The sequence below is a fragment of the Taurulus bubalis genome (assembly GCF_910589615.1).
Source record: "Taurulus bubalis genome assembly, chromosome: 4".
Lineage (NCBI taxonomy): Eukaryota > Metazoa > Chordata > Actinopteri > Perciformes > Cottidae > Taurulus > Taurulus bubalis.
The window spans coordinates 23727676-23743775 of NC_136592.1; the positions used below are offsets into that span (position 1 = coordinate 23727676).

At 41.3% G+C, this 16100-nt stretch overlaps 2 protein-coding genes across 3 annotated transcripts; both read right to left on the reverse strand.

The window, feature by feature from the left end:
• Positions 1-975: 975 nt before the first annotated feature.
• heatr3 (HEAT repeat containing 3) lies at positions 976-11624 on the reverse strand (the record flags this gene model as incomplete). The annotated part of the gene is made up of 15 exons (XM_079216699.1): positions 976-2308; positions 2554-2730; positions 2801-2944; positions 4114-4202; positions 4440-4576; positions 5002-5084; positions 5309-5463; positions 5682-5772; positions 8254-8546; positions 8695-8835; positions 8969-9078; positions 9359-9459; positions 9832-9919; positions 11036-11208; positions 11484-11624. 15 exons carry the CDS (start codon positions 11622-11624, stop codon positions 2195-2197), a joined length of 2037 nt encoding a protein of 678 aa, XP_079072825.1. The 3' UTR covers positions 976-2194.
• Positions 11625-11933: 309 nt separating this feature from the next.
• Positions 11934-15695, reverse strand: cnep1r1 (CTD nuclear envelope phosphatase 1 regulatory subunit 1). Of its 2 annotated transcripts, none has more exons than XM_079217292.1 (6): positions 15520-15695; positions 13895-13966; positions 13697-13770; positions 12414-12523; positions 12221-12275; positions 11934-12119 (listed from the first exon to the last, which is right to left on the reverse strand). In XM_079217292.1, exons 1-6 carry the CDS (start codon positions 15566-15568, stop codon positions 12078-12080), a joined length of 402 nt encoding a protein of 133 aa, XP_079073418.1. In that variant the 5' UTR covers positions 15569-15695; the 3' UTR covers positions 11934-12077. The 2 variants fall into 2 exon arrangements, with proteins under 2 accessions (XP_079073418.1, XP_079073419.1); XM_079217293.1 differs by lacking the exon at positions 15520-15695 and adding an exon at positions 14332-15264.
• Positions 15696-16100: the final 405 nt, after the last annotated feature.

Below are 16100 nucleotides of genomic sequence, written 5' to 3' on the forward strand. Positions count from 1 at the left end.
CGTGCAGCTAGCCAGGTCGCTAGCTAACGTTAGCTAACGTTAGCCTGCTAGCCTCGTTATAGCTGCCGCTAGCTGAGGTGCTCCGCTGCCCGTTACTTCTAGAATGTGTGATAAATAAATAACCTTCCTTAGTGACGCCGATACACGGTTGTCAACCGAAAGTATCCACAGGAAATAAAACGAGACTGAGCCAAGTGTTAAAAAATGGTAGCTCAAGCCAAAGTTGGTGTTGGAGACCGTAGAAACGTGCAGCTGCTGCTTGTCGAAGTGCCTCTCTGACCCTTTCCCCTGATCGTGGGTCCGTCAATGGCGAAGTGTACAGTGCTACCACGCATGTGCGGAGCGAGTAAAAAAGGGGGCGGGGCGTAGTTACGCAACAGACAACTGCTTTTTGTTACATAACATCTGATGCATTACTCCCTCATCAAAAGGAAATGGACACGGTGTTTAAAGTACTACAACGTGAACCCGTTTTACGTTTTTTCATAATACTACTTCAAGCCGCACATATTTTTGACTGTTAACACTACTGAATTCAACATATGCTATGATTGTGCACGTTTTTAGGGTGCATTTGAGACAAAACTCCCATGATGTAAATATACACTGCATATAATACTAGGTTAAAACGATTGCAGGTAACTAGTGGCATTACACAATTCTAATAGGGCTATAACAATGATTTAGTCACTATCAACAAATCGGTCAATAATTCATATTATCTCATAATTTCCCAAGGGGACACATTGTTTTTTCCGTCCACCAGTCTAAAACCTAAAGATATTTCATACAGTGATGGCAAAAAGAAGCTAATAAAGAAAAAGAAAATAATTTTCCTGTCGATCTGCTTCATTGATCAATCATATTATCGCCACAGCACTAATTCTAAATATATACCCATGTTACAAACACTTAAGGAAATGCTAAAAAAAGATCAGTATTTTTTTCAAAAAAGCCTTTATTCACAGCCTGATGACATAATCGCCCTCAAATTGATCTTGAAATTGTTCTTAATTACATGCAATTTGATCCCTGAACAGGTGTGGGAATGCAGAGAAGCTGTGCCTGGTGCTATCACACAGTTTATTGACATTTTCATTTAAATTAAATGGCATTTGTGGGTGCAAGTCACCATACAATCTTTACCACTTACTGCCTGAAAGAAAGCTAATGAGTCGACTTTTTCAGCTACTCGAAGCATGATAAACTATGGATCTGGTGCAAAATAGACGGCATTATCCTGGATTTACATATTTCAAACCTGCACAGTTGTAGAAAAGTAATCTCAGTTATTGGTATTAGTAAAACCGAATGTATTTTACAACAAGAATACTTGCAGTAGAAAGTAGAAAGGCTGTCTTAGTGACTTGCAGACAGAGGAAGTCACAAAAATACCACGCCAAAAGTCACCACTGTGCAATTAATGCAACAGATGGGAAGTGAAGGGACCTCAGAGTGGCTGAGATAAAGAATATGTGCATATTTCTTAAGGCTAATACGCCTGTACTAATAGATTTAATGTTATCACAACCTTGGCAGTGAACATGGCGAACCCTTTCAGCTTAGTAGGTTACTGAAATGACAGTAATTTTTTGGTGTTTAGCTTTAAACAAGCCAATTTCTTTCCCAACATAATTATGATTCTATGACACAATATCCATAACACAAAAATCTTCTCTTTGTCACTACATAGCTGACATTACAATCCTTCCTTTAACGAGCCTGTAATGTACAATAGCTTTACCTCCCACTTCTTGAAGTAGAACTGAAAACTAATGAAAATCAATGTTTGGCCAAATGAAACCGTGAGACAAAATCAAGGGCACATATATCGAAACCGTGTGACAGCTCTACACGGCTGAATAAAAATGTCACTGAGGTACATTACATTATGCAAATTCAAGTTTGACAACCATTTTGGGTAAAGACTCTTTACTGCAGTAGTTGCAGTAACTACTAACTAATATCTGATTTTCTACAGATCTTCCTCAAAAACAAATACAACTTCACATCAAGTATAACAGTAAATCATTATTTAGAGAATATAAACTTTGAAAACCAAGCAAAAACAAATGGTATACTACCAAGATAAAATAAATACTTGATGGTTTCACAACCACGTTCTGTTTCATTCTCTGCTCCTGTTAGCGCATCCGTCCAAACCAAACGGGTACAACTTTAACATGTCTAATTGTTATTTTTTCACCACCTTCTCCAGATAACCAATGAATCTTCTCAGGTTGACTTTGATGTTGTCTAGCACACACAGCTGTTGGGGGCTGTACTTGCCTCTTCCTTCTTTACGAATCTAGAAGAAAAAATAAATAAATAATTATTTAAAATGTAAAAATCTCATACATTTTCATAAAACAAGGGAACACATGCACTGAAGTATTATGGTTGATAAAAATCCATGAAGCCACTGTAGGCAATACAAGACGGAGAAACAATGATGTTTGGCAGTGGAAGAGGGATGGGTTATCTTGAAAACGCATTTAGGAATTGTGAAAAACAGAACCTGTGGTTCAGTAGAAAGAAATAAGCCTCTGGTACCTTGGCCTTGAACACCGGCTGAAGTGCCTTCAGTGCTGGTAGTAACTGGATGTGTTTGCAAGCTGTCTCTGCCTCGTCTCCATCTGCAAAAACATCAAACAAGGCGTCCAGGGCTTCTCCGTTCACAACCAGGTTGGCGTCCTTTGTGGCAACTTGAAGTAAGGCGTTTCCAATCATCTGTGGGAGCAGAGTTTTCTTAGAGGTAGAACAAATATTCCAAGAGAAGAAAAGGAGAGAAAGAGTTTACCTGAAGGGTTTCAGCAGTGCCCTTCTCTTTGGCTAATGTGCTGCCAGTGATGCCCAAAATGGCGACGGCGTTGACTCTCACACTGACCACATTGCAGCGGGTGGCAGCTTCGCTCAGACTCATCAGCTGCGGGGGGGTCATACACTGACAAAAACAAAACCAACCACACACGGTCAACAGGGTTTAGTGCCAACTGGCAGTAGGAACAAAGTCTAGCTTCTATGTTGCCTCTGTATTTATTCAGTCAACGCTGTCAACAAGCACTGATATAGGTTTAAAAGGGCCTATTCAGTTTTCAGTTTTCTTGTCATGTCTGTAGCCTGTTAAAACAGTTGTATAATGTGCTCTCTCTAAAAAGAAAATAACCCCTGGTGATGTCATCAGGGTCATTTCAGCTTGGGTGTCATCACGAACGACAGGTGTGCTGTTTAAAAGGTGTGCACATTTACCGGACATGATAAGTCTAACTAATGCCGTGTTCACACAAAAAGAGTTGCGAAATATTCGCGCGACCAGATTACATGTTAAGTCAATGCACAGACGCGAATGGTTGCGAAAAAGCTTTTTTGCCTTTTCGCTGGCGTTGAAATATTTCAACTCCAGAGAATAATTCGCCCGACGAAATGCGAAAGCCAATCGGCGTTGAGAAGCTCCGCCCGGCATCACCGCCGTCCTGCCGTTACTGAAGCAAACTGCTGGTCCGCTGAAGGAGCGCTAGAAGCTGCTTCATTCAGACCCTCGTCCTGGAGGAGTCGGAGCTGTGTGCAACTACGGATAATAATATGAATCCAGACACGGGGGCGTTTGATGTTCCGACGTGTGTGGGAATTCCTCAACAAGTATAAAGCAGAACTAGTGGTTATTTAAATGGTGAATGGCGGAAATGGTAAATGTTTTCACAGAGTAGAGCCACGGAGATAAGCCCCACACCCTTTCCGCAGCGAATGGTTGAATTAACCACATGAAGTCGAGCGAGTAAAGTCGAGCGAGTAAACTCGGGCGAAAAAGTGTTGCGAAAATTCGCAAACTCTTTTGGTTTAAACACGGCATAAGGATGCTATTGAGTTGCATTATGGGAAATGTAGGACACCGCATTTTGTCTACTAGACCCATACAAGGGACTAAAATCTGCCGCAGAGATGTGGTCCATTCTTTTTCATTTAATTCCTCTTTATTTATTCTGTCACTTGTGAGAAATGCAACTTTCCGGAAGTGCAATACCAGATTGCTGGAGTAACCCTTAAAAATGACCCGTAAATGAAAATGTTCCAAATCACTAAGAGAAAACACTGAAGCTGCGGAGCATTTTGTACCTGGGGGATATTTTTGGAGGCAATCATCTGTAAGAGAGACCGCATGGCGCTTATGACGGCCTCCAGGAACTCCTCGTCTTTGGGTATCTCTGAAACATACGAAAGTAAATTGACCTTACTAAACAGATGTATTACATGCTTCAATGTTGCAACTCTTTACTGCTGCCAGATTGCTCTAGGAATACACATTCATTCGTCTGCTGTGATAATATTGTGGTTTTCACTTTTTTTACAGTTTTGCCTCAAAGTTGTATTTTTGACCTAAATGGATATACGTGTTTCAGTGAAAATTAAATGTGCTGTATTATAAGTGATAAATGTGAGACCTGCTGCACCAAAAACCAGCGTGGAAAGATGCTGTGCTGCTGCCTGCAGGGCTGCCGCTCCTCCCAGAGACTCTGCGTCCATGGTGGAGAGGATGCTATGGAGGCACGTCAGTGCCCGGGACTGCACCCGCTGTATCCTTAAGAAAAGCAGAAAAGATGCCGTTTGTCCAAAGAGTTATTGCTAGAAACAAATATCTGCATATCAATGCAGAATAAGTAGGGAATGGGAGAAGATGTTGGTATCGGAGCCGTTCTGGTTTCTTTTGAGCGGGCTTTTGTTGCATGCATGTAAACCGTGTGGAGAGCAGGAGGCGGAACCCTTCGGTCCAAATGCAATCTTGGAACCAATCGGCTGTCGTCTGATAACAATTTAGCGTTTTTTTCTGCATTGAAACATGAAACAATCTGATTGTAGTTGTCGTCTCACAACTCAAACTCAATTCTCACGTCTCAAGTTGCTTATCGGAGTGTAATAAATGACTGTCGCACAGGAGAGGCAGTCCTGAAACATTGGACGTTGACCCCCAGAGGCTAAAGTAAGGATGAGAAGTGAGAGGATTACTTTTTTATCAGGCCTCTCCAGGAGGGAATCTGTTGGCACACATCCATAGCTTCCTTCCTGGGCATCTCAGTCCTTTTGAGGACCTTGAATCAAGAAAAAGAAGATATTACTACAATCATGATTATACCATTTAGTGTGGTTTCATATAAGGTAATTTGATCTGTTCAGGGAGAAGATGGGTGCGGTTCGTCACATAGTTGGAACCATATTTCAGGGGTTTTGGACAAAATGACAATTTAATTACATTCACATGCTTGTCTAAACATTCTGACGCAATGTGTTAATGATGAAGCAGAAAGGTATTTGCCTTTTCTGGGATGCTGTGGTTGATCAAGGCCTCGTGCACCTCAGCTGACAAACACAGTGGAGACATAAGATTGGACACGCCATCACACAGGCCATCCGGACCCATGTCGCTTTCGTCACTGCTCGACTCCTCCTCCCACTCGTCGTCAGAAGGGTCTTAAAAGGCACATATACAAATAATTGATCGAGGAGATAATAAACAAATGCCACCAATGCTGCAGGATGACAAAGGGCATTTATGCACTCAAATTAATGAATTTAGTATATTTATTGTTATAATAGCCTTTCCGATGTGCGCATACATCTGTAACAATAAATAATGTTGATGAAAAGTGCCCGGGGTCAGCACTGCTGTCCATGTCCACAAAACTCACCGTCAGAGCAGCACATGTTGACGATGATCTCTAAGGACGTTTGCTGGGCTGTCAGCAAGGCCACTGCCTCCTTCAGCTCCTCCTTGTCCCTCTGGACAAAAACAAGCGGCCATGTGAGTCAACATCCTACCAAAGCGATGACTGTTAGCACTGTTATCACACGTCTGAGTTCAGCAGCCCGACGCAAAGCGGAGATTTATTACTACAGACATACTCAGGCATGTGTGTACTTTTTGAACTATGACTGGAACCCGCTTCGATGTCGCCACTTAAGCAGAACCTATCGATTCAGTTTGGGTTTGTTTCGCAGTGTCGGGACGGAGAATTACATCCTGTAATTGTCTTCTTACACTGCTTCACCAGAAAGACAAAAGCTTAAATCGAGATAACCCTCATTGCGTAACCTACAAATATTACTGGGGATTTTTGGGAACGTCGACATGAATGTCACCCGCAATCCTGGGGCTCTCGTTGTGACTGAGATGAGAGGGACAGCTCTGTCTCGCCGAGGTCAGGTCTGGGGATTGTCAGCGTGCTGGAAGCCAGTAGCTGGTCCCCAGTTGAACCTTGCCGAGTGTCCACAATTGTCTCCACCGAACCAGACAGTTTGTCTGCTCAGTCAGTCTGGCTCGCACTCCAGGATGATTCATACACCAGCATTTCAACGAGCATTAAGTCCGACAAAATGCATTACCGGGTCGCTTAATCGGCATAAAAACAGACGGCCATACACGTCACGTCATAAGATTGACAACGTTATAGCTGAGGGCAAACGTCTTATCTGCAAGAGCCTCGGCAGTCCCTTTTGTTAATTACGCAATTGATATAGTTCTTAAACGTTAACTGGGGAGACACTGCATTTCATTTAGAGCTCTAAAGTGGCCTAATTTTCTCCTTGAAAAGATCTGGTCTCATATATATATATATATATGTATATATATATATATATATATATATATATATATATATATATACACTAGGGCTGCAACAACGATAAAAATTGTTTAGCAAGTGTTGGCAACGAATTTCATTATCGATTCATTGTGTCGCGCGATTATTACGCCGGGCAATAAGTCGCGGAGGAAAAAAAAGAGCGGAGCAGTGTAACTGGCCGGCCAGCGTTTCTGAGATTGGAGTGAGACGCGAGAAAAGCTGAGGTTGTGATTTTCTCAAAAATAGAAGATCTTTGACGAGTCGAGTCTTGGCCAATGAGCGTCTTTGTGTTCCTCAAACTTGTTTTTAATGGAAACTAGTCAGCTTGCTATCACGCTAGCTAACGTGTTTGGGTTGTGTATTGTCGTTAAAGTTACTTTATGTTCCGTTACAGTTCAGTCTTGCTTGTAAAAAAACGTAACGTGATGAAACATGCCGTCACCCCCCGGTCTGGTTCAGATCACGCTCTCACTCGTTAATGTTAAACCGGCTCACCGGCGGATCTGGCTGCAGTTTTTTTTTTTTTACTCAAAGTAGAATGAAGCAAATCACGTAGTTGGGCTTAGCCAACAACGTGACGTCGTGGTCATAAGAGACCCAGAATGAAAGAGTTTAAGGAAGAGGACGCTCTATATGGAGCAGTACAGCTTCCCTCTATCCCAGTATTTCATACATATTGATAAAGCAGGGCATGTAAATGCAGCCTCTGGAGGGATCAATTACAGTAAAAAGGACTCACGTTTGGCAGATGTAAAGCATACATGTGTATGTTTTTAGTGTTAGTCCATTTTATTGTTTTAATTAACAGCTCAGGGATGTTCAAGGAGCAACCTGTTTGTGCACTTTCTGAAGATGTTTTGCACTGTCACTTCTGTTTTTGAATAAAGGGTTGGAAATGAACGTTTTTTTTGATAAAAAAAAATGTTGTATCCGATTCATCGATTAATCGATTATTAAAATAATCGTTAGTTGCAGCCCTAATATATACACAACTTATAAGAGATGGTGAGAGTTTGACACAAAAAAGGAGTCAAAATCAAAAGCACACTTTCTTCTTCTTGTTTGGAGTGAATTGCCTAAGGTATAATAGGACTATATGGTAATCGGCTTGTGATGCACACAGCGACGAAAAATACATAAAAAAATAAATAAAAATAACTCAACAGCAAACAGTCTCTTTCCTCGAATAATGATCAGATGACTCAAATAATCCGGACCTTGGTGTGACCTGTTTCATGACATTGCTGTTGAGTTTTTCAAATTTCATTTTTTTGGCACTTTTGTGGCCGAGTGCCATATTGTTCCATTATAATTGAGAGAAGGCAGACATCTTTACATTCACTTACAGTTATGCTGACACCCGGTTAGAATCAGCTTAAATCAGTTTATCAATTTATGTATGTTTTGTTATTCATTGTCTTTCACACTTGATTGAGACCGAGTCTTCACACTTGTGGACATTTGTGAATAGTGCTGTTAATGAGTAAGTGCAAGATGATGTTATTCTTTGCAGTTCAAAATCTCTCTGACGAAAGTGATTTACTGCATTCAACTTGTATGAACAGAGGGGCTCACAGCCTGATGTTTGTTTAAAGAGGAACAGCAACATTTAGAGTGCTTAATGATAGACGCCACTTACAGGCAAAAGGTCAGAGAAGTCGTTATCAACTCTTGCAGCCTTTCCATTCCTGTTACGTTTCGGTGCTTCCTCCTCCTCGTCCATCTCCGCCACAGCGAGCTCTCCTGCAGCCTGGTCTTCTTCGCCTGCCGCAGCCGGTGTGTTTCTGTGACGGACCTCTTCTGCTTGTCTGAGTTCAGGTACCAGTGTACCGGTGTCAAGATCCAGGCACTGTGACAAGGTGGCCACCACGGCGTTGAGGGTCTGGGCCTGACGGGCAGCGGGCAAACTGCCCTTCATGTTCCACAATGTCCCTGGAGGGGCACAGCAGGCAGAGTTAGAGCTGAGGAAGCACTACTAAAACATATTACAGGCAGCTTCGGTCCGCAGAAGTCTTTCAACTTGTGTCAGTTTTGAAGAATGTATTTTTGTGTGTAAAAGAACAAAAGAGACAAACTGTACCTGCAGCCAATGTCCTGAGGAGTGTGTGCGCCATGTCTGGCTGAGATGTCAGCAACACGCTCTCCATGACTCCAAGCACTGCAGCGTTCAAGCTGCAGAGCAGCTCTGGGTTATCCTCAGTCACAGTGTGCAAACAGTGCGCTGCCCGAACACAAAGAGGAGAGACATACAAACACTTGAGGAACCCAAATAGTTACACACACACACACACACACACACACCTTCATAAAATCAAATTATGAACACAAATTAAGAGCATGTTAATTAGCCCTACCAGCAGATATGGCCAGTTCCATGTTCTGTGGGTGTCTCTCCAAACACTGGACAACCAAATCCAGAAGACCCACTTTGTTGAACACAGACAGCGACTGACTGCTGCTCTCACTGAAAGGACACCACAAACACGACAGTCAGACGGAGAAGAGGCAAATGCACACGGAAAGACATCATGCAGCGTCTTTGCATGACTGAATAAGTGGCACTTACAGTGTCAAACTGTAAGATAAACTAAGAGCAACATTTTCTGGATGGACAAAAAAAATCTAACTGGGGTGAAGTGTAAAATGATGGCGCAATAGACACCTATTTAGCTAACTGACTGGTGACACGGGGCAGCTCTCAAAGAACACTGCTGTCGACCAGCTTGCACAACCTCTTGGCTTACCATAGATTCCACAATAGGTTCACGGCCTCGTTGGCTACATCCTCCACTGCATTCTTCTGGTCTTTCATCGCCACCGCAGCGCTCTCAAAACCAGCACAGCTCTGAAAGGAAAACAACAGCGAGTTGCAGATAAACAACGACAACAAAGCCATGAGTGAAACAGGTACAAACTTTGGCATCATCCATCTGAAAAATGTGTTGACTCTATATCATGAAAATACATCTGAAAAGGTGGGTGACTTGAAATGAATTCAGTCCAATGTAGTTTGTTTCAAGGAATCTATTGGCCTCACACATAGGTCAACAGTGAGAAGGCAATTTTTTGTGTGGGGGCAGAGATTGTCACCAATTGTGACTGGCTTTGCCCTGGAATTAAAACAGAGTTACTGAGGATATGGTCGCATGCTGTAACAGCTGCTGATGAGGAGGAACTGAAGTGATGGGGTGAGCTAAAAGCGGCGGGCGAGTCTCACCTCTTTAAGCAGTGCTGTCAGAGGAGTCATGACGTCATGCTTCACCATGTCCTCGCACGCATCCTGACCTCCGCATGCACTCAGATTCCTGTCAGGGAGAGACACACACTCATCGTTCAGTCGGAGGATGATTCGCTGTTGAAGATGCTGTTTGTGTTTGTGCTTGTGTAAGTAAGGGGCGAGCCTGGAGGAGGGAGGGGGGGCTGTGAGCGACTGTCTCATTTTCATGTCTAGTACATGCATAAACCCTGGGTTAAGGTGTACTGGAGGGCGATAGTATATACCATATTGTATAACTGTATCTAACATTTAATAAGAAAGTATTAACAGGAATCATCAAATCACACACACAAAAAAACAGCACTTTCTTTTTTTCATACAGCAAAACGTGGAAGAAACATGGCAAATGCATTTGAAAGTATTTATAAGTATATATGAGCCTTTCCATGGTAATAACCCTCCGGACCACAGACAGCATCACTTACATAATTGTGTCCACTCAGTAGCTCCAGGTTGGCACAACAACCTACAAATTATACAAACTAGTCCAGCTGTATTTTGGTCCAAGTGGGCCTGGTCTCAGTGAGGGTTTCTACTTGTATTCTCTGGCCATTCCCAAGTCTGAAACACATAGTCCCTCTACGAGAAACTTGCTAGATATGGTTTTCAGATTTTAAATTGCTTTGATATGTTTTTTTAAGTTTGGATAACTCCAAAAACTAAAACGGATGCTCATGAAATATCCAAATAAAAAGGAACTTGTATCTGTTTTATGCTGATTGGTGAGGTGGGCTGTAGGCTAAATCGTATGTATTATGGCCATAGCTGCAACTGATTAACTGTTTAGTTGTGTCGTGTGATTGAAACCGATTGTTTTGTCGTTTTGATATTTCTTAATGTTGAGTCTGGACTCCCAGGAGGCAAAAGGGAAACGAGCTGCAATACCATTTGCAGCCACAGCAAAGTGCCTATGGGCTGATGGCGCTGTTTCGTCATTTAAGATACTGGCCGGGGAGATTCCATCTGTTATGATCTCGCTTTCCCAGGAGGCTGACCGGTTGATAGTTACAGGTCTGCAAACAACAACTACGTCCCTTCCAGGAGCTGTATGTAGTTGCCACAAGTTATTGCGGGCCCCGTTTCCCAAACGACTAGACCTAGTCCTGCTCGTGGTTTTTGCTGGTGGACGTCCACGCCGGCTCACCTGAGCGCCCCGGCGGCAGTCTCCCTGACGGCCAGACTCTTGTCCAGCAGCATGGGCCCGAGGCGCCTGACGGCATCCCTCTGGAGGAATCCTGGGATAGTCTGACTCTGCTGCACCACCCGAGAAATGCTGGCACACGCAAACTCTCGCACATCGGCGCTGGGACTCTGCAACTGTGGAAGCACATACAAAACACGTAACTATGCAAATTGACCTGTTTTAGAATGATGATATATAACTGTATCCAGCTCTCGTAATAATAACATATATAAAAGCACAACACAAGTTCATTTAGTTACTGAAATCACACATTCAAATGAATCCACTGATAAAAAAATAGCACCAATAAATAATATCCCCGTTTGAGGAGTGTACATGCCTATCCACCACGCAAGGATGTATAACATAACAGCAGAGGGTTATTTTAGCTACATTCTAATGACCCTACTTTCTCCAGCAACTCCGCAGCTGGACAGCTGTCCTCTCCGTGGTCTTCTTCCTCGGCGTCCTCTTCCTTCACAGCATTCGCCGGCAATCCGACTGCGTTGAACTGCGGACGTTTAAACTTAGTAGTTTTACTTTTACCCATTTTCAGCCCTTATTTAAAGTGCAAACTGCGCATGCAACGTGGTTATTTGTCTTCTTTTCAACTTGTACACTCAGACTTCGCGACCAAAACACACGTTTAAGCTCCAGCCGAGTTGGAGGCCATGTGGAAAATTGTTCTCTGCCGTAAAGTGGTCGTTGATAGCAGAAACAAGAAAAGCTGTCGCAAAACCATGGGGACGCAAAAACGCAAACGTAAAGCCATATTGAGAAATTGGTCTTTTATAAACAGCAAATAAACCAGAGACAGATGTTTTACGTGTAATGAAACAAAATGAGACCGTTCTTACAACTCAAGTATTTATTTGGTAAATAATGTTAAAAAATAGAAACATTTCATTAAAATACATGCTCAACATCGGAAACAGAAATAAACAGATCTGAGCTCATCTTCAATCATGACATCAGCAGAGTGACACAATTAAAAGACTTGTGGTTACTGGATATTCGGTCGAGGCTTGAGAATAAGTTTCCCCGTCTGTGAAAAGACAAACATAACAAAAAAAAAGTTATCTTTACAAAAATACAAAGTTGTCGCAAACTACGAGTCATTAACATCAAAGAGATTTGTCAACTCACATCGTCACATGACATGTTGTATTCTGCTAAAACTGTTCGACAGCGGGCAGCAATACTGAAGGTGCAAATGTCAAAGAGCTCAACTCGGACAGACAAAAATGTGAACAATGATGAATTAGTTATTAAAGTGCCCATTAGACAAACCCTTCCTGTATGCTCCACTTCATATAAATTGCAACAGACAAAAGGATACATTGATGGTGCCACAACTCGTTTGTGTATCCCAGCAAAGAAGAGAGCTATAAGAGTAATGCAGCTGATGGTGAAGAAGGGATGATTCCACAGTGATGAAAAGAAAGAAACCTGCAGAACCAGAAGAACACAGCAATGTGCATCTTCAAGTCAATAACACAACTTTCACTTTGACAGATCTTATTTATAGTCGGTTTAGGAAATCAAAGTTAAGTGGAATGAAACATGTTTTAACAATGTATTGGGTCCCTTGAGACATTTGGTTATAAACAGTGGCTAATTTCAAAGAGGAGAAAAAAAAAAGACATTTTGTGGACATTGCAGATGTTCTGACAAAGGTTTTTGACATGACAAACAGAACAGCACATAGACACAGGAACAATGGCAATTGATCTACCCTAAAGACTTAAAGTTAGTAAGTGATTAAGTTACCTTTAAGCCATGGAATTTTCAAAAAAATGTCCTATCTAGTTGAGGAAATGTTCCTTAGTTTTTGAGGAGGAACACATTGCCTAGCTCCCTTAGCCACATTTCAAATGTAGGAACCTCTTAAGATTCAGAATTGCAGCAGTGGCATTCTGGCTGTCAGTGTTAAAAGTAGCCTGAGCGTTATACCTAGTCTCTTCACTCTACCTATTTACACAGTCACAAACAGTGCAGTAAGTGATGCTCGATTCCATTTCCTGTTAAAAGCCATAGCAAAAAAATTGCTTATGAACCTCAATATGATTTTGACCTCTGACATGAGAAATATTGAAAAAACAATGTTCGAAATGACACATTTTAAGTTAAATTTGTGAGTCTGAGCATGTCTGTCTTTAAAGGGATCCCTTCACATTTTTCCTGTCATCCTTATCGGGTAAAGGAATAGCATAAAATATTGCCACAGCATTCTGTTTTATGAACCCTCATCTTGATATGGTTGGGGCAAGAAAAACAGCTCCAATCAAAACTCTTGGATGCTTTCATTAGATGTTTACTTCTGCTGTAGAGGAATTCACCTGAAGACAGGATTGGTTTTGCTGGGATATAATTCACAGCTGTAACCCTTAGTTTTCAGAGTTGATGTCAATGGCCGAACAAAACAAAAAAAGAAAGAAAAAATGGTGAACTGGTGATCATTTATTGTCTCAATGCTGTAATTCCTATGTTAGGAAGATACTCCTCATGTTTATAGCTGCTGGCTATATTGTCATTGTAAGGCTCAATAATAAGAGCACTATGTGTATTCGCTTTGCCCCCCCCCCCCCTTAAAGCCAGAAATGGCACACTAATCATACTGACCTTCTGTGTGTCCGGGTCTATTAACCAGTTCCACGCCCCAGTAGCCGTACAAACAGACACCACTATCAAAATCACTGAAACCAGAATGACATGCATGTTAACAACACAAAACATGATCCACCAAATCATTATATTGAATAAGTCTCAATACTGTTTGTCATACAAGTCTGTATTCAACCACCAGCAACAGTGACTTACTTCTCCACCTGCCTGTTGCAGGTTGCAAACAGGAGACGTACTCTGTCAATCTTCTCTCAAAGGCCTTCAGGTCTGAAACAAATACATGGGCACAATTAAAGCTAGTTAAACACTGTATGTGAACTTAACAGCCTGGTGGTTTAACCTAGCATCATCCTTGTGATTTACACTGAATATGCCTGTTATATATATATATACCCAAAACGATTGCGATCGTTTAAATGAATGAACAGAATAAAGGAAAACTTAGTGTGAGCCATACAAGCTGCTGTATTATTGAGTTAGCAAAAATGCTAAGTGTCGTTAGAGGACTAGCCAGCTAACTCAACGTTTTAGCTAACTTTGTAATCTCCTCTTAAGACACGAGTGCTTGATTGTTCTGGTGATTATAGATCTGAGGCTAAAACATGTGGTCGTTTATTTTATGTCTTAGTTACCTTCGGCCTGTTCCAGGGAGTTCATATCTGAGCCTTGTCCCAGCAGCCTGCTGTTGGGCGACTGCCGTCAATCGAGCCGTTGTTTTATGGTACGGGTGCTCGGAGCGGCCAAAAAGGACGAAGAAAGACCGTAGTTTATATTTCAACAAGATTGGTCTCCCATTTGATAAAATAAGTAAACAACGAGGATGTATTGTACAGTATGTCACATAACATTATTCTACTGTCAGTTGTGGCCTTATTTATTTTATTATTTATTTGTTTATGTAAAATTACATTTTATTCTCCAAACAAGGGGCTCCATTTTTCCTAAAAATTAAATAGCGTTAATCAGCATGTCTTCTCTTTTCGAATCGTGTTAGCACTACAAATGGACCTCAGGTAAACTCACCTCCTTTGTACGAACTTTGCAAGGGAAGGGAAGAGGTAGAGGAAGAAGATGAGGAAAAGAAAAAAAGAGGGGGACCAGGGACAACATCACTTGTGATGTGGATGTGGTGATGTAGCCTTAAAGTGGGAAACAAAAGCATCCTCCGTCCCTTACAATAAAAAATGTTTTAACCAAAAAATACTCTTTTTTTGGTTTCAATTAGTTTACAGCACCATATTGTATTACTGTACTGTAATCCCACCTTTCTTTGTGTTTTTTAATTACATTTATTTAAAGTAAAAGTACTTCCACTTGAATATTCTAGTACTCTTTCTGTCCCTGATGATATGAAGCCTCATTTCAGCACAAACTGTGGTACATTCAGTGAACACATGATGGCAGTATATTCACTATATATATTTACCACACACTTATTTGGGGAATAATCTCTAACAGACATAATTTGTTGATGAAAATTATGTCGTGCACCAAAAGTGCACTTTGCATTTTGTTTGCAATTCTGCAACAGACTTCTTGCAAAACACTATACACACTGTTTCTTAATAACTTACTGTATTGATTTAATAAAAAAAAACTTTAAACGCGAATCGTCACATACAGATCAATGTGTCCTCTACATTTACAGTAACCCATTCTGAACAAATATATACAACTTTTTTTTTTAAATCATTGCAGTACAGTACAGGAATCAATACAATATGTTTCTGTAACTTCACACAAACAAAATACAATTACAGTGCTATGATAAATTAATAAAATAGTAGTGTAAGGAATGGTGAATGACTTTGGTTTCTCACCCTGTTTCGGTCTGGCCACATCACAAGTAACGTCATCCCTGGTCTCCATCTGTTCTTGTCTTCGTCCTCTTCCTTCTTCCTCTTACGACCATGTTTGCACAGTTCCCCCAGAAGAAGTGAGCTCCACTGAAGTCTGTTTGAAGTGCTACATTTAAAAAGTTATACAAAGTACTAAAGAAATCAAGTACATTCAAATAGTTCACATGTTCGTCATTTTGTTGCAAAAATACCAATTCTGAAAAAGGATTGTGAGGTTGAAATGGCAGAGTTTCATTTTGACATACAAGTGTTGTGTCTTATTTGGCTTGTGTTGACGCAATCGCAAAAATACAAACTGTAAAGGTACAACAATGCTTTCCATAACACCGCCTCACAGTCATGTGATCCTTATTGTGATTGCATTGTTTTGCATTTGTTGTACTGTCCACTTAGTGCCAGACCAGAGTCTGGTAATCTCACTTCTTTCTAACTCCACAACCCCCAGTTGTTTATTTTTCACTCGTATCGCCCAAAATATGCAAACAGACCAATGTGTACAATCAGCATATTATTTAAGACATCGCTTAGCATTTCTGGAAGGT